General features: G+C 45.6%; 1 protein-coding gene across 4 annotated transcripts in view; it reads right to left on the bottom strand.

Moving 5' to 3' along the window:
- The window catches only part of GRHL2 (grainyhead like transcription factor 2), a 74,311-nt gene extending 57,142 nt beyond the window's left edge, over window positions 1-17,169 (bottom strand). For 3 of the 4 annotated variants that reach the window (XM_080378051.1, XM_080378050.1, XM_080378049.1), the window contains exons 1-3: window positions 16,424-17,169; window positions 3,252-3,441; window positions 264-331 (exon numbers count right to left, since the gene is read on the bottom strand). In XM_080378051.1, the coding sequence (XP_080234177.1) occupies window positions 264-331; window positions 3,252-3,441; window positions 16,424-16,443 (278 nt within the window). In that variant the 5' untranslated portion in view covers window positions 16,444-17,169. The remainder of the gene's footprint in view (window positions 1-263; window positions 332-3,251; window positions 3,442-16,423) is intronic. The other variant, XM_080378052.1, reaches the window with a different exon arrangement.
- Window positions 17,170-18,491: the final 1,322 nt, after the last annotated feature.

Raw genomic sequence — 18,491 nt, forward strand, 5'->3', positions numbered from 1 at the left:
GGTTTTACTAATCTCAGCAGCAGCAAAACAACAAAACACAAACAAATCATGAAACTTTCTACTACTTTGCAATTTGCATGTTTAATAATACTGTTCAATTTTTCTAATAAATTAAAAGGGAGTAAAGTTTGCTTCCCAAAACAGTCTTCATTCTTTTATCTTTTGGAAGAAAACCATAAACCCTCAGGCTATCATAGTTCCTTCAGTTCACAACTGATCAACACTGTTAGTAGCTGGGTGTATGATTTTGAATAATACTGTACCTTTTATCTTGGTCTTCTTGATTATCACTCACTTTGTTAACAGACAACAGCCTTTTATCTCTGGGAACCTGAGAACAATACCAGGCATGGGGTCAGGTAAATGCAACTGTCAGGTATTTGCAGCTTCAGACTGTTCTACTACAACAGCTAGAAAATGTAACCGTATCAGTGTCGGTCTAGTTCACATATGCCAGGAGCTGTTTTGCTTTGGGAGACTGATTATGGACAGAAAGATGATTTCCAAAGGGGAAAAAATGTAGGGATTGTTTTCTTTCCTACTTCTTGGGCACACCAGCCTGAAGCAGAGCACTCTTCTAAATGTCCTTGTCTTTGGAATATCAAGCTAGGCCAAACTATCTCGAAATTAAAGCTTATCTTCTCAAAGACACACACACTTTTCACTGAATAATAAAAGATGAGAAGGAAGAAATGATGGGCATGGAGACCCTTTTAGCTCAGAGGAAAAGAGTTTTCAATCAAACCACAAGCACCAGCTAAGTCTTCCTATTATAGAGCAGTCTGGAGGGTGCAGGACTCATACCTAAGGGAAGTTTGTGGATCCTTCCCTTTCCTAGCATGGGGACAGGTCAGAGCATGCTGGCATGTCATCAAAGAAAACTGACTTCTGCTTTGCTGAGTGCATCATACTTCTCGTGAAAGCCATGAGAAGTAAAAATCCAGTCAAATCTGGCCCCTCGACAGAATTGACCCCAAGTGACTTAAAAGACTTGTCTTCCCACATACCAGTTTCCTGACACCAGCACAGATATGAAATCACCAAGGGCAAAGTTGCTGCCACAACCGTATTTTTCTTTTCTTGCTGAACCAGCAATTTGAGAGCTAAAACTTGTATCTTTTAAAAAAGAAGGTATATCCACTCCATCACAGCAGTTAACTCAGGATTAAAGAGCAAGAATAGACCTAAGAATGGGCTAAAGCGGTGCCTTTTATCTTTAAAGAAACATCAATATCTGAATTTGGAGGAAAACAATACTAGAGTAGCCAAGTTAACATCAGCTGTATCTGCAAGACAGCAGCAGAGTCAGAGCCTTTCCTTCTCTTAGAGACATCCTCTTTCCCTATTAAGCATCCTGCTAGTTAAAAAACCTCTTGCATATATTTTAGAAGTGGGATCCAAGCCACAGTTTGCACATGTTGATACCCTTGTTAATATCATATATTTATCCCTGAAGTAGTGTCTATGTTTAGATAAGTATCACTACAAGGAAAAAAAAAAAGTTAAGTTCAAATAATTCCTATTGAGTGGAAAAGGTACTTAAAAAAACATCAGCCAGCATGTCAGAACACAGAATGAATGAGCCAGATGATAAATAAGGGCAATTCAAGAGAGTCTGGTGCACTGGAAGTCCTCCTTTACACTTTCACATTACAGCACAGAGGTTTAAGTTAGGTTTTAAGTTCCTGACTGAGAGCATCAGCAAGAGTTATCCTTTTCTCCCAGTTTAAGACAGAAATAGTTATGATTGAATGCTCGACATGGCTTTGAGGTTAACACAGTTTATTCCATCTGAACCCCAAGTCTTTTGCAACTGCCTGGTATAAGGAATAGATGTGTCTCTTAGAACATACTTTTGAGAAGGAAAAGGGCTGTTCTCTGATTTTATTTTTAAAATCCAGCAGATTAATGACCTGCTACATACAAAGGTATTACTAAGACAGAAGCCAACACTTCAGATGCTCATGCACATCCTGAATTCTACAAATCCACATTAACTTTGCAGACTCTGGCACTGTGGTAACTCTGTCAAGTAAAGAAAAAGACCTTTCTTTCTCGTTCAGAAAAGCTTTTCTCTACTAAAAAAAAAAAAACCACAAAAGCAAGGAACATCTCTTGAAATATAATCAGTAAAGAAATTAAAACAATATTTAACCATAAGGTTAGTATATGGCCTCTTGACTACAACCCCTTCTCCTGAACACGCATTTAATGACTGTAGCATAGACTAAAAAAGAGCACTCTCTAAAAGCATTTATACTAATAAATACTAAAAGTAAAGGGTTCCAATTTTAGATTTCCATTCCTGCTACTTCTTCATGAATTACAAGGGGAGCTGGCATTGTTCTGCTGGCTTTCACAGAAGATCATCTGTCCAATGGAGGCATAGGTGGCTTCAGGAGTACTGAGACAGTTTAATCGAAATGAACAATTTCACACTTTAGTGCTTGGTAGGCAACACTCATTCCATTTGCAGCGTACAAGGGGGTCAGCCTGGGTTTCAAAGTGAAATTTCCACATTACACAGAAATGCACCCTGTAGGACTCTCCTCTGATTTCAGCAGAAATCTCGAACATAGCTCCACTTAAAACACTACGAAATATATGAAAAAGGAAGGTGGTATCAAAATGGTAGGTAAAGCCCTGGGCTTACAACCCGCACAAACTGAAACTGTGTGTCAGTGCTTCCCTGTTAATTCACTTTGATCTCTGTCGCTATGTCCAGCTCCATTTCTGTCCCACACCTTTCTATTTAGACTGCAAACTCCCAGTGCAAGGGCTAGACCTCACTGTATGTTTGTATGCAGCCTACTGCAATCATTATACAAATAAAAACATGGGAAACTGTCAGATGAGAGATACTCCAGTTAAAGAGCAAACTGAAACATGTATGGAATGAATCCGAAAAGCAGACAAGCCTACAGGTGGACAAGGCTTCCCTTTTTCCGCTTTTTAAAGAATACTGCAAGTATCTGAGCACAAATAAAAAGGGGGCTAATTCATCCAATGCTCTTGCAAGGGAAAAACAAGAATGTTAACCTCAAAAAGAAATCATGATTGCAAATTTAATACAGGAAAACACATCAGAACAGCCTGAGACAGTCTTCCTAAAACAGAAAGGGTGCTTGATTCAAGTAACAGAGAGAAAAAAAAAGAGGCGGTGACTTCTGTCTTTGAAAACTGGCTCTTTTGATGCCTCAAAGCAGTTCCCTGCTAGTGCAGCAGGGAAAAATAATGGTGGAGTTACCTACTTTATAATAGTCATACAATAGGCCAAGAGCAGCAGCACTGTCCTCATCACCATTTATGCTCATCATAGCCTTGGTAGCTGCTGTTAGGGGATTCTCCAAATACGACTTCCAGGCTTCATCTTCGCTGGTGTAGGCTCGTCTGGTGTTGAATGAAGTGTCATTTGGCACTAAGGCCACAAGTCGCTTGTTACTGCATAGACAGGAAGAATAAAATGGTGATCCAGAAGGGATTACTTTATTCACAAGGCATGTTAAAGAACATCACATAGCTCAATGAAAGTGATACGATTACATCAAGTAAGCATCTCTGCATTAAACTTGGTGACATACATATTTATCAGTATTAGGTATCCTCACTACTTAACCAGAAAAAAAATTAAATGTCTGCAGACCTTGTCATAATAATTCAAATGTATTTTTACTCATATACTGATAGAGCTATTCAAAACATTTTAAAACTTCTTGGAAAAAAGGAAGTAACAATATAAGAACACTTTGCCCCAGTATTTTTGCTAGATGTACACTTTATTAGGGAAAAATACATTTAACTGAAATCAGTTTTTATAAGAAGACCTGAATGAAGAAAAAAAGAAAGAAAAAGTATCTAATACTAATGTAGTGTTCACCTAAATAGAGTGTAGTTCAGTATTTAATAACTGGATACACCTTATAATTGAGCTATTCTCTGTTTTTGGAATGCAATTGTCTGTAATTTCAGAGAGGTTTGCTGTAGCAGGACATGAGCAATGCATCCAGGGGATGGAGCAGAAGTCAACATACTTGGTCTGAATTCACACTTTATCACTCACCACATCTAGTTAACAGACCCATGGCAATACACACAAGACCATTAGTAAGTGGGATTTGCAGCAGAGCAGTTTCCTCCAGCCTAAAAGTGGTACAAACTGACCAGTCCCTGTGTGTATCACAAGAGAAGGTGCTACACCACAGCTATGGCTGAAATTTCCAGTATAATGGAAACACAGATAGAAGATAATAGCACCTGCTTTTGTAAAATGTTCAATAAACTTATGGATAAAAGAGCCACGCAAAAAAAAAAAAAAAAAGTTGCATTCCTATTACACGAGACAGTAGGCAAACAGACTAGGCAGGGAAATTGTGGAGCAAGGGGTGTGCTGCTTAGTGGGTGTTGCAAGGGCACCATCAAGAATCTGTGGCTCAAGTTACAAGGATCACGATGAAACTTTTAACACATTACACCTAACAAATTTAAAAGCTGCAAAGATGGCAGAATAACTGAACATACTGACTTAACTGGCAAAGCTAGCAGTTATTCCCAGTGACCTTCATAGAATATTTCTTGCTATCTTCCACATAAAACCCTGTTGATTATTCACCTCTTTTTGCTCTCCCCTAACTGCAGCCGTGGCAGCTCCACAGACCTAACCCAACCAACTGCTCCTGTTGCACAGAGAATGACATTCAAACGCTGTGCAACCAAGCCTTTTATTTGATTTCAGAAATAGGATTTGATAAAAGCATAACTGAACCCACACAGTAAATGCTCTTGGATGCCACGAACGTGTCTCGCCTGGCCCCCAAGCCACAGTGACCAGCAGGCTGGGGCTTCACCCGGCGCTCCACTGCTGCCTGAGCTCAACCTGCAAGGTGCGTGCTCTGGTGTTTAAGGAAAAGGAGGGAGATGGTGGAGATTATAATCTCTATGGTACAGAGCGCTGTTTACAAGTTTCTTTATTTAATGAAAAACAAAATAATCCATCTGGTACACAGAGGACAATTTTACGAGCTCTGTGGGGGAAAACAGCATTTCATAGCTTTGTATCACAAAATAAAGCTAACAATTATAGTTCAGATTGTATTTTCCTTTCACCTAAAATATCTGGATTTTTAGATGCTTCCTTTCTTTTCTGAGGGCCTTTCTATCTGGCCTTTTGCTGTCTCATAGAGATTTTTGTCCTTGTTTCTACATACACATTTGTGTTGTTACAGGTTTGCTTCACAAGTGAAGCTGAAGCATAAATTAGAAGCCCAGGGAAAGACAGAGAGCTGCTAGGCCCGCTTGCCTTTTCAATACCCTATTGTTAGCGACTCAGATTTGCAACAGCCCCGCTGTTTGTGCCAGAGGTAGCTGAGGGCCTGTTCCCACTCTGGAGTAGCCAGTTCTCCCTGGCTCAGAGGCAATTATTCCAGGCGAGGATTCTCCTTTCCTCAACAAAGCTCCCCTTCAGCTAAACCTGGGCTGTTTCACCGCATGGGCGGCTGCCCATTGCAATGCACGTAATACTGCTCGCTCTCCTTCCTGTAGCAATCTTCCCTTACAATCAATAACTGCCTTTTGTTACTCGGAGCGCTCACAGCCATGCGATAGTCATAACTGGTTTATGAGCACTACAGGCAGACTGTGAGGTGCACTTTAAAAACACACCTTTTAAGAGCTGGGCTGTGCTTGTCTGCAGAAATGCTGGAGGGGAGGAGTCAGTCTCTGCTGCTCTAATTTAGTCGCAACTATCTTAAAGCCACAAAGAAAGTGCTGTCCCTCAGAGGTGTTGTATACAACTGCGTTGGGGAAAAGCTGAAGGGGATAAACACTCTAGGAGCTGCCACTCTGTGAGTAAACAGTAGGGATGGCTGGAAAGGCACAGGTGCATAGACCTAGAGCCTCCCCAACATCTCCCCAGAGCACATTTTCTCTAAACCCCAGGTTTTCATGTTTAAAAACTAAATATCTGTCTCCTCTGGCTTGAGAGATGGTCTGCAGCATAATCAACTGACACACTAATTGTGTTTACTCTGCAAACAGACCGAAACAATAGCACTAAGAAAAATAAAAAACTTCCTCATCACCCCCATCCCTGTAATCAGCTCTGTGGGAGGTTAATGGTCAGACCTAATTATCATGATTTAACATAGTCAATCATTTCAAAGATTATATCAAAAGCAGTCAGCCAAAACAACTGCGCTCGCTTTAAGAAAAATCCTCTATTAATTAAGGTCGTTTGGATGGGAGGGAGGCTTTCTCTTAAGAAATCAGACTTGTGCGTGCACACGCATTCCCTTTCCTTCTCCATGACTGCTGAACCTCCTGCACCTGACAACGGGGTAGCAAAGTCCCCCATAACCAGAGGAGTTAAATATTTTACATTTTAATATATGCCAAGAAAACTCAACCTCCTGAGCGAGGCTCTGCACAGGTAAGCTCCCCTGGACTAGTGAGGAACCCTTCCATGCCAGGGCACCCCCAGCTGTTCCAGCTGTGTAACCAATGACAGCAGGCAGCTGTCAGAGTGACTCTGGTGGCATCTGGACTATGGGGAAGACAAAAGGCAACACCTGCAAGAAAGGTAAGAGCATTCCCACTGGAGAGAGCTGCTCTTAACATCCCACCTGTGAGAAAAGCCTCAGTTGGAGCCTGCAATTAGCAACACATCTACAAATCTTATCAAAAGCTACAAATCCATCAGTGACCACATTCACAGAGAACCACTCACATAAGGAAGACGACCAAGATTGCAAGTGGGAGACTCCTATTCAACCTGGCCGGCAGTGTCAGCAAATATCTGCTGTTGACCCAGGCACATCTAAAACAGCCTGCCGAGGAGCAGAGAACAAGCCCAACCCTGACCTGCCTATTCCTTGCTCTGGCTAGCCCACCACCCCTCCGCCTGGTAGTTGGGATGTGCACTAACCAGAACACCGCTAGCAGGGGCATGCCTGTACAAGCTGCAAGCACACCATTATTTTACCATGGAAATACAGCTTAACAATTGAGGATGCTTTGTGTCTAAAAAATACATGTTTCCTTTCAAGCTATTAGTTGATCTCCTAATGACTGCAAAATGTGGCAGCTGTTTTATGTTAAACAATAGTAGGTGGTTATGTGTCTTAATGTAGAGGTGTGTGAGGATGAAAGGTATTTGCTGAAGAATGGTCTAGCTTAGAAGCCATACTGCCCCGACACCTGAGTGTTTATGTCAAGACTAAATTGGTCTTTATTTTGCAAGTTCTTTATTTCCCCCTCAATCCTTTAGTAGAGACTTTCTTCTTTGTACCATCTTACCTGATTTGCGTGCTTTCCTTGTAAGAAAAGATATACATAAGTTTTTCAGATTTATACCAGTTACGGCGATTTCTGCATCCGGTAAACTGGTATTTTTGAACTTATTTAAAATTAAGATTATGGAATTTTATAAAACCTATATAAGTGTAGTGTGTAAACAGAGATAGATGTCCAAAACTGCACTCAAGTCATTTCAATTACTGCAGCACAAAAACAGAAGTTAGACAGGTACATTGTACTTAATAAAGTAGCTGAATGGAAAGGGCTGGCCTTTCAAGCTCTTCCTCAGATTAGAGATAATGAACTTTCAACAGCCAGCACTTGGGGCTATAAAATCATACTACAGGCAAATTCTCACCCAACTTGATGCAATTTGTGAATCAGCTTACACAGAACCAGAAATGCCCATTAACACATTTGTAAACCATGGTGAAAACTGCAGCTCTGTGACCAGAGCTTGCTTTTTATTCAGAATCAAGATGTCCTGTCTGCCAGTCTCTCTCAGCCAATTTTGATATTCAAGAGCTTTCTGTTGAATTTGCAAAGTTCATGCAGCCCTCAACCTCTCTGCTAAATTTGTCACTGAACATAAAGTAGACTGATGCAGCCATGCTGCATCAAGTGCAGCTGCATCCTACTCCCCTTCATAATATTACATCCAGATCCAGTCAGTGCTAGTGGGGAAGAAAGTCTCATCCTGCCTGTCCCCAACTTTTGCCTTGCCTAGGAAACTCACCCCTGAAATCCAAAGCAGACTGGTGAAAGTGCCAAGGTGGGCATCTAGCCCAGGCATTTCCTGGTGGTCTAGGTTTGGTGGGGGTTTTTTGGTTCATTTTTGGTTGGGGTTTTTTGGGGTTTTGGTTTGGTTGGTTTTGTTTTTTGTTTTTTTTTTTTTTTTTTTTGGGGGGGGGGGGGCACGGCAATTGGTTTTTTTAAATATTTTTTTTTTACTTTTTTTTTTTAAAAAAAAAAGTTGAAAGAACAAATGCAAAGTTGTAAGAATTGAGCTGCTCCATGCACATCCCTGCAGACTTCTTTATCCCCAATAAGTATTAGGACCTCCTGCTCTCTGCAAAAGCTAGGTGCCTGATCAGAACACAGCAAGCAATGTGTGTGAGCAGCAGAATAGAAGGAATCGCTGTTCCCAGGTTTCAGCCCAGGTCTGAGCCTGCCTGTTCCTACACCTGTGAGACAATAGCACTGAGCACATCCGTGCACATCCTCTGCAAACTGTTCCTTCAGGAGAGGAGACAGGAGGCTTCAGTCCATACAGTTGCTAAAAGCACACAGAATTTTAGCACCAGTCAAATAACTGGAAAAGGCAAGGCAGTCATGTTGTCTTGGCTCCCAGCTGAGCACATCAAGGCCATAGGATATTTATCATACGCTCCTTTTTAGCTGGATGATAAGAAGGTGCACAGGGCACCTATCTCCAATTTGGAAACCCCAGGAGAAACACAAATTCTAAAATGAGATGCTAGCCAAAGGGACCACTTTTACGTTGCATGTACACCATGCACCATGTTGCAGCCTGGATTTCTGATCCCTCAAGTGTCCAGATCAGCAACCCAGCTGAAGTATGCTGTGACCCAACATGCTTTGGAAAAAACACCTGCCTGCTTAGTCTTTCCTCTATTGCAAAATAAGAAATGGGGAAGTTGAAGAATGCTCACATTTCATTTGGCATAACAGAAGGTACAGGAGTGCTCCAGCCACATCCAAGAGCTGAAGCTTCCACTTCAGTTTGTACATAGCTAAGGAGGGCAGAGTGGGATCATTTATATCCATTTCAGTAGCTCTAAAGCCCTTTGTAAGTTTATTTTACACTTACACAAATCTCAGTTCAGCTATAAGCCTACTATAAAACAGATCTAGAACAGATGTTCATGCAATTTTTCTTACAACTAATGTACACACATATGAATTCACAGACACAAATTGAACAACTGTGACCACTTAAAAAGCAGCTAAGAACAGATCCCACAGAAGCTGGGTAAGTTAACAAACTTTAGATTCCAGATCATAAATTTCTGTCTGTGCCCATTATACAAAGAAGTATAAATCAAAGCTAGACCTAATGCTTGAAACCATTTGTTTTAAAAATTCTAACGTTAGCCCAAATTGACTACCCTCAGCATACTGCTTTGCTTAGACATCAAGTTTTTGTTTTTTTAAAAAAAAAACGAAACACAACATGAGTGACTTGCTACAGGTTTTGATTTATTTAGTTAAAAAAAAGTTTAGATTCCTCAGGATTTACTGCCAAAAGTAAAATTAAAAAGTCAGCAACATTGTTGTTTCAATTAGATAATAGTGTTCCCTTAAAACTACAAAGGAACATAAATGTTTAACGAACAAGGAAAATTATGGCCCATGTGTCTTGGTATTTTGTCTTTCATAGCCAACAATCACATGATTCCCAGAAGCACAAATAGGTCTCCAAAACACACTTAACCCAATCCAGTGAGCATATAAATATACAAATGACTCAATAGTGAGGGAAAATCAAAGCTTTTAGACCACCAGGAAGTAAGAAGATAAGATGCCCTCTGGCCCAGCCAGCAGTCCATACCAAGGAAAAAACTCCCATTAAAGAGGCTGAGTAATTTTACCTACTAATGAACACAGTTTGGGACTCTTGCAATTTTGGGACAATTATTCTTTTTGAACACAAGACAAATCTGAACAAGATTACACATGTTAAATGATTGAAAGAAATTATTTCACCTTTAAAAAACACTCTGAGAGGAAGTAAAATAATATATTGAGAGCTGAAAGAGTGAATGGCAAAACAGACTAGTTCAACAGTTAGATGCTTACTAGAAGTTTTATTTGTTTTTACTCAGAACCAAAATAACTTGAGCATGTAATAGTGATTAAAAAGATTAAAACAAATAGGTGATTCATTAACATTGACAAAAAAGTATTATTATGTATGTCAAAGTGGAAGCACAAAAAAGAAATCTGACACAAGGATTAAATACATAAATGCCTACTCAGGTTCAAGTAAGCAATTACTCACCGAGACAGACTTTTTATACCTATGATTTCAGAGACTTTTTTTATTTCACTTTTAATTAAATATTATTTCTACCAGACAATCTTTTGTTATTAGTGCACTGAGCCTGTTGCTTTTTTTTTTTTTTTAAACAAAGCAGGAAACAGTCTCAAAATAAAGCAGGTTTCAATGTATTTGTAAAAAACCTCTGACATCTCAAAAAACGAGGATACTCTGGAGTTCACAACATTACTGCAGTAGCTAACACAGTTGATCAGAATTAGCAATTACTTAGCAGCTTCATACCAGGCTATGGTCTGTTTTGCTAAGAAGTGTACTTTCAGCATGCCAGCACCCAAGGTTGTTTCAGCTGACTTGGAACAGCCAGCAGTAGGCTTTAAAATTAAAAACAGGTCATGACAAGGCTTCCCAGACCTGCTGCATTTTAACCTGACCCTTGGCCCTGTGGCTCTTGTTCATTCATTGCTTCCACAGAGTAAATGGAAATGGAATAGCTACTGCACTGATAGCACTGATTGCTGTTTCTTCAGAATATGAAATCTTTCACACAGTCAGAAGGAGAACACGAATTCAACAGCTGGGCAATCCTGGAAGGTAAGTCTTCCCAAAAGTATTTTTAAAAAGCATACAACACCAAAAATATACTTTACAAAACTAAAATACAAAAATACCATTATCTCCCACTATGAGTAAAATTAACAAATCTACAGACACATGTAATCTTCAGAGTTGGAGACATATTCTCAAGCTACAGGTATGTTGCAATATTTGACTTCTGCACCGTTCACATGCACTTAATATGGTTTCCTTAGTTAAATATTTCGTAAGCAACAGTTCTCTTCTTTGCAAAGTTAGTGCTATTCAAGAATAGGACAGTGTCCCAGTATACATCAGTATCTGTAATACTTAATTATCTTCTTTTAATTAGCTACTACTGTCCTAATCACTGATTTAAAAGCTAATGAAGATTCATCTCAGGATGAATTCCTAGATCAGCATTTGAAAGTGCTATTTTGTGTGTGTCCACATGTACAAAAAAAAGGGCAGCTTAACTGGCTGCTCCATAACCATGGGGAAAAAAATATTTAAGGTAACCAATCAGCAGACTGCACTGGATTAATATTTGTGAAAATATTTGACAAGAAATGTCAACTGTTGTAATATTGTTTCCCCTTCAGATGTCCCTGCCAGAACAAGAATGATGATGTTCCTGCTGACCCTTCCACAGGGAAGAGGTTACGCGACCATTACAATCAAGTGACCAGGGAAAATCCCCTCCCTCCTGTTCTGCTTTGATCTTCAGTCTGGTCTTAAGACTTCAGCACCAGAGAGACAGCAGTGTTAACAGTGAGACGTAACCATTTGATACCCTTACCTCTCTCAGTTAAACTTATGGTTGCAAGTTCTATGCGGTTCTGCATACCAATTTTCCATCTTCTTTGCACAGAGATGGTTTTCCGGGGATCATTCATGAGAGCACATCTGACACTTGTTCATGACAGCACATCTGACATTTGCAAAGAGCAAGCACTAAACACCTCCAATTCCTGTTTCTCCTCTCATTCCAAGATGAGTAACACTTTGGAAAAATCATCTCAGTGGATACCCTATCCAGGCACTCAGCAGTGGAGGAGTGGGGGTGGGGGTGAGAAGAAAAAAAAAAAGTAGCCTGTGACCTAATTGCCACTCGGCATCTGCTGATGGGAAACATGTTTGGCCCTCCAAAAGAAAAATCAAGAACAATTCACAGAATCACACTGTAAACTATAAATGTCCTTTGTTGTTATAGTACTAGATGCTTAAGTTAAACAGCACAAAGGCAAGACATCCGCATTTACACACTGAGGAAGAAATAGGAAACCAGGGCAAAATTACTCTGTGAAGAGTCCAAGATCAACTTCTGCCACAGACGGTACCAAGTAGTATGCTGGATGTGAACATGCCTCCACCGACACACAGGAGCAGGTCTGAACCCATTCCCACCAGGCTCGCTCTCCCCTCAGTTATTTACCCACAAGCACATGCTCAGCTGCAGACCCAGGCTGCCCCAAGTCCTCCTTAATGTGGTCAGTCTGAGCACGCCCCAGCCCCATACACCTGGTGTCCCGAGCAGCTCTTGCACATACTGGGGATGTTGGGAGCCTGACCAGCCTGACTGGCAGGCAGTCACGTGGCTGGCCAGCTAGCAAGAGCCACAGCAAACAGCACCCTTCGGCCCACTACCAAGCCGCCTCTTCATGCGGCTGTGGTCCCAGTCTATGTAGGACTCACGACTTCACACAACACCAGCAGTGGCAGGGACAACTATGGCATTTACCAGGCAGATCCCAAGTGGTTGTACAATTGCTCTTCCTCATCCAGGCAACCTCTAAACCCCTGTTAAGTCTCACAAGTATTCAGGTCACCAATTAGCTCCACTAATGCACTACAGCAATTAATCTGAAGTTCTGTGGTGGTAATTTTTTTCTGTATGCTACCATAAGAACAATTATTCAGCCTATAAATGCAGAAGTGAACACTGGAACCATCTTTACATCCTGCAAAGGGGATTATGCGCTTCCGGCCTCTGCTCAGCCCCTAGGGTCCCCTCATGGTGGCTCTGGGAATGGATGGTAACTGAAACAGCTGCATGGACCTCCAAAACATCCACAGCAAGGCAGGGACACACATTTCCTTCTGCAGAGGTTCTACTTCCAACAGTTCTTTCTTTAACACCTGCCATTTTCTTGCAACCTCTCTGCATATGAAGAGCCCAGACCGACGAAAAATGGATGTTAAAAATAACCTCCAAGAGGAGATCACGCTACTCTCAACACTCCCCTCGGCTAGTTCTCTGGCTGCACAAACAGCTCCACTGACACAGCTGAGAGGGTGGAATGGAGGCAGGAGTGCCTAAGTTGGCACTACCTCTGAAAAATGCAGGTGAAATCATGCCTTATCTCTTCTGACCAAGGAGTTTGTGGAAGCAAGCAGGCAAGACCCAGCTTAGGCAGAAAGACTAAAGGGAAAGACAGGAAGATATGCACACTATTGTAAGGATAACCTCCCCTTCCAAGACCCTCAGCGTTAGAATCAAACAACTTGTTCTTCAGCATTTTCATCTGACTGTCCGCCTTCCCCCCTCACAGCTGATGGTGCAAAGTAGCACCCCTGTCCCTGCTCCTCCCTTCAAAGAGGGACACTGCAGGCAGCTCTGCAGAGCCACTGCGCAGCAGGGTGTACCACCTCTCCAGAACACCCAGCAAATCCCACCAGAGGATGAGACAGGAAGATATTTTTTTCCATGCTTTCTATATCCCCTCAGCTGCTTAGTCCTCTACATTGGCACTTTACTAGCACAAACCCCACAAAAACATGTCCAATGACACTGACAAATTAACTGACCTCAAAATAATGAGCTTCCCTCTCCAGTCTTGCCTGTAGGGAAGATCTGTTTTTAAGTAAAAGAAAGGCCATGTGGAGGAGAATAATATTGTACTCTCTGGATTAGGTTTTAATTGGATACAATTAAAGACTAAAAAAAAAAAAAAAAAAAAAAAAAAAAAACTTCCCATGCACACTCCCCCCAAGTCTAATATCTCATTCCACCTGGTCATCTTTTCTGAAAACAAATGTATTTGTCTTCTCATGTTACACTTTTGTATAGAGAGCCCAGCAGATTTCTTTTTATTCCCTTTTCAAACTCTTAGCTACCACCTATGAATTTTCTAAACACCTTAACCAGAAAGAGATCACAGGCATACCTGCAACGGGGGAAGTGCTGTTACAGGAGGGTACGTGCTCTGCAGTGCTCTTACATGCCTCACAGCGGTAACAGCCGCAGCACTACACAGAGCAGGGGATGAAGGGCATTACTGCTCCAGTCTCAGTAGCTTATACCTATGCCATACTGTTCCTGTTGGGAAGGAATGTTAGTCCTGTAGCTTAGTAGCATCCTAGACCCAGAGGGGAATCACTTTTACCCTAGTTTCGTACATGAGTTTGGTTTCCACTGCGTTGTTTTTCTGTTTCAAAGCTGACTGTGGTACGAAGTTGCTCTTTCTCTCTTCCCCCCCCCCCCCCCCACCTGTTAACTGCGCTTGATCCGCTGCAGCCTAGTTTCTGACCCTTTGCTAGCTCTCAGCTCTTTTGCAGTTAATCGTGCTCCCCTCCCAGCTCAATGGCTGTTCTTTCAGCTGCTCCCACCTGCATCACTGGCAACGCCTCCGGGCTCTGCCCTTAAATCATTTACTGCTCTTATCTGGCCGCTTAAGGCATTAGTTCCCATCCCACCTCGGATGAATTCCCAAACTCCACTTTCTTCCCAACTCCTACCACAGCCAGTTTAACTTCATGTCAGTAACTACCTTTGCACTATCCTACCGATGGCTGATGTTTGAAAAGTCCGGGAGTAAAATTATTTGTAAAGTTTTTCTCCTCTGAACCGTCCCACCTCTTCCCTATCAGGGCAGCCAACCCTGCTGTTTTCTTTTGTCGGATAATCTCTTTCTTTCACTCCTTGACAGGCAGGCTGTCACCGAGCCTCTCTCAACCAGACATCTCCAACACCAGGCTCCTCCTCTCCAACTCCTTTGCCACAAAGGTTCCTGGGGAGCCCAACAAGGGCTTGCATCTGAGCAGCACCATGCGTAGCTGAGGCTACGCTCATGGCTGGGGCGCTCCTACCTGCACTGCAACAGCTGTAAAACAAAACTGCTGCCTCCTGCTTGGCCTCTGCAGCCTCCCGCCCTCCATCTTCCGTGCCCCGTTACTCTCCCCAGCCGCCTCCTGCAGAAACACTAATAACCCGAGCAAGGTAAAATGGCCTTCCCGCCTGGCTGCCTCAGGGCGGCTCCTGGGCGCCGCACAGGAACAGGCCGCCGCCACGCTCCCTGCCAGGCCCCGGCCCTCACGCCAAGCCGCCATCGCGGGCACGCAGGCAGCGGCTTTACCCCGCGGGGCGGCCGGGGAAGGGGGCAAATAAGGGCAGCCCCTGGTTTCGGGCCGATCGGCACGAAGCGCTGGCGGAACCGGACGCTCGCTGGGGCGGCAGAAGAGCAAGCCGCGGCCTGCGCGCCAAACGACAGCCCCGGCGCCTCTCTCACCCCGCGACGGGCCCCGCGCCCGCCCAGCCCTGGCTCCGGCTCGGTCCTGCTGCACGCCCCGGGTGGGCCCGGCACCACGGCCAGCGACCCCCGACGCCTCCGGAAGGCAAAGGGGGGGGCCCTACTTCACCGCAGCTCTTCCTCCGGCCTCGCCCGCCCCGGGTCTGGCTGCTCTGTGTGCCTCGCTGCCGCCAGGCCCGGCCCGGGCCGCCGCGGCCTGCGGCCCGCGGCCCCCGACACCGTGCACCCGCCCGAGCGGGATAGGGGCTGCGGCGGGCCCGGGCCGGAGCGAGCGGGTCGCTTCCGCCGCCTCCGACGTCGCTACTGGGAAAGTTACTTTTTAACCCCGGGCTGAGACGTCGGTCTCCGGGCAGCCACGGGCCCGCCGGGAAAACAAGGTCAGGACGCCGAGGCTGCAGGCGCCGCACGCAGTGTCTGGGGCGGCCGAAGCTGGGGAGCACCCGGCAGGGCCGGGCCCTTCCTCCCGCCGCCCGCTGGACGGGCCCGGGGCGCCGCGGGCCCCTGCCCGGCCCGGCCCTGCCCGCCCGGCGCCAGCCGAGGGGAGGAATATGGCCGTGTCCGCCGCGATAAAAGCCCTTTGTTGCGCTAATACAAAAGCCAAGAAGCACTTTTCGTCCGGGGCCTTCGGCGGGCGGAGGCCGCTCCGCTCTTCTAGGGCGAGGAGGGCTCCCCCTCCCGAAAAGCGACCCTCGAGGTGAGGGGGGGGGGGAGAAAAAAAAAAAGAACAAGCAAAACAAAACACATCCAAACCTAAACTAAAAGGGGTATCGAAAAAGCAATCGTGCAACCCCACAGCCCGATGGAAAGAGAGGCGGGGGGCGGCGAGCCGCAGCCTTGTCCTGGGGCGCTGTGGGAGTTGCTGTGCCGCCCGCTCCGGCGTCGCTTTGCGGAGGGAAAAGCGCCGTCCCGGCAGGTCCGCGTCCGCCACCGCAGAGGGGCAAGCACAACCAGCCAGACGGGCCGGCCAGCCCCGCACAGCGGGAGCAGCGGCGTGCCTGCGATCACTTACTTGTCCGTCTCTTGTGACATGTTTGATCCAATGAACTCTCTCCCCTTTTCCCGGTGCCTCCGTCTCCCTGGCGGAACTGGACTTTCAGGTCTGTGCAGGTGAAGGTGTGTGTGAACGCCCGGGACGGCAGAACCAGAGCTACTGGTAATTCTGCTTTCCTTCCCCCCCTCTCCCGGCTCCGCAGCCAGCCGCCGAGGTAGAACAGGTAGAGCCCCCTCCCCCTCGCATGTGGGGAGCGGCAGGGCTGGGGCTGGGGCGCCGGCGAGGCACGGCACGGCGCGGCGCAGAGAGCGGCCGGGCCGGGCGCGCACAGGTAACTTTCCCGAGCGGCGCTGGATTCTTTCACTAAAGGAGCGGGGCAGAGGGACGAGCCGCCAGCTGATTGGGCGGCGCGGCCCGGCAGGTGCGCTGCCATTGGAAGAGGCGCGCACAGGTAAGGCTGCCGCCGAGCTCCAGGTAACGCACCTCGCGCCCGCGCCGCGCCGGGAGGCAGCCGCGGGGGCCGCCGCCGCCGAGGGGAAGGCAGGAGGGGGCGGCAGGAGGGGGCAGCCGGCGCTGAGGCGGCGGGGCCGCTGCACCGTCAAACCCCCTGGCCCCGGCGCGGGCCGGCCGCGCTCGGCAGGCGAGGCGCGCTGAGGCGAGGCGCGGCGCAGGACCGTTGGTGCCTTGCGCGGCGGCCGCTGAGGCGAGGCCCCTCGCCCGCGGGGCTCCGCAGCGGCCCGGCCGCGTCCCGCCTCACCGCCCGCCCGCCTGCCTCACCGCCCGCCCGCCGGCCTCCCTCATCCGCCGGGCGGCCGGCGGGAAGGAGAATGCGTGCTCAAAAGCCCCCGGCTGCAGCGGGCAGCCGCGGCTGGCCTGTGGCTGTCGTTGGGTGCTGCCCCAAGAGGTGGCAACTTTTGTAGACACTTTCTGTAAAGTTTTTTGTTGAGTTTCAGGCATCTTTTGCTTTTGTGTTTGGTTTGGGGATTTTTTTTGTTTTTTTTTTTTTTCTTTGACCTTACCCACGGTTGGGACCAGCCAGGTTTGAAGACGGTGAATGTCTTGGTGTGGAAGGCATCTCACGGCAGAAGGGTGAAGTGGTGGCAGGAGGTGACGTGCACTGCATGGATCCGGGAGCTAACAGCTGAGCTGAGGTGGTGGGTTGAAGGATCTGTTTTGTCAGCAGGGGGAAACTGGAGAGAAAATGGGAAAGCTGGCACGGGATGTTTATTGAGGAAGGCACTGTTACTCAGCGGCAAAGTGAATAGAGGGCTGTGGCATCAGTCTGTCACCCTTCAGTCCAGTGCACCCTACTGCATACTTTACCCGAAGACCAAGTGAGCTTACCAGGACTGCCTGAGCAGCAGCTTTGCCCCTGTTGGGGAAGATGAGGAAGAGGGCATCTTCCCCCCACTGGGTCATTTTGGGAATAGGGAGTGGAAGGGTTGCAGAGAGACTTGCATTTACTCTTACCCCTTCTCAGTCTCCATCCCTCAATCACAGACAGGCCAGGACCCCACCAATTCTTCCTGCTACCACCTGTCCTAGAGACATCTTCCTATACTAGGCATCCATCTTGACTGCTGATAACCTTTGCTGTACAAATAGTGCTGTATGTGTAAAGAATGCACCATTATGTGGGGCAGACCATTACATTACTTAGTGATCTTTGCAAGAGGATTAGCTGAATGATGCCAAAACCATCAAATTTATACTGTCTTAGGTGAAGGCATTTTCCATTTCCTACATTTGATTTTGCATGAGAGGGGAAAGCAGTAGAAGGGATATTCATAGAAATATGTATTTGTATAACCAAATATATATGTATACAGGTATATATATACACACGCACACCATGTAATATTGCAAACTGGGGCCTGATTTTCTTCTTCTTTCACTTATTCCTAAAGCTGAAATCAAACTTGACTCTGTAAAGTCTTTGCTATTATCGCGTCGCAATTGGGCACAAATATCTATTACTGGGTGTCAGGCCTTATCTGGATTCATAGTAACTAACCAAATTAAGCCAATTACGTATAAATCACTTTTAAGTCAGCTTAAACATACCCCAATTAAGTTTTCTGTCACT

The sequence above is a fragment of the Falco punctatus genome (assembly GCF_963210335.1).
Source record: "Falco punctatus genome assembly, chromosome: 3".
NCBI lineage: Eukaryota > Metazoa > Chordata > Aves > Falconiformes > Falconidae > Falco > Falco punctatus.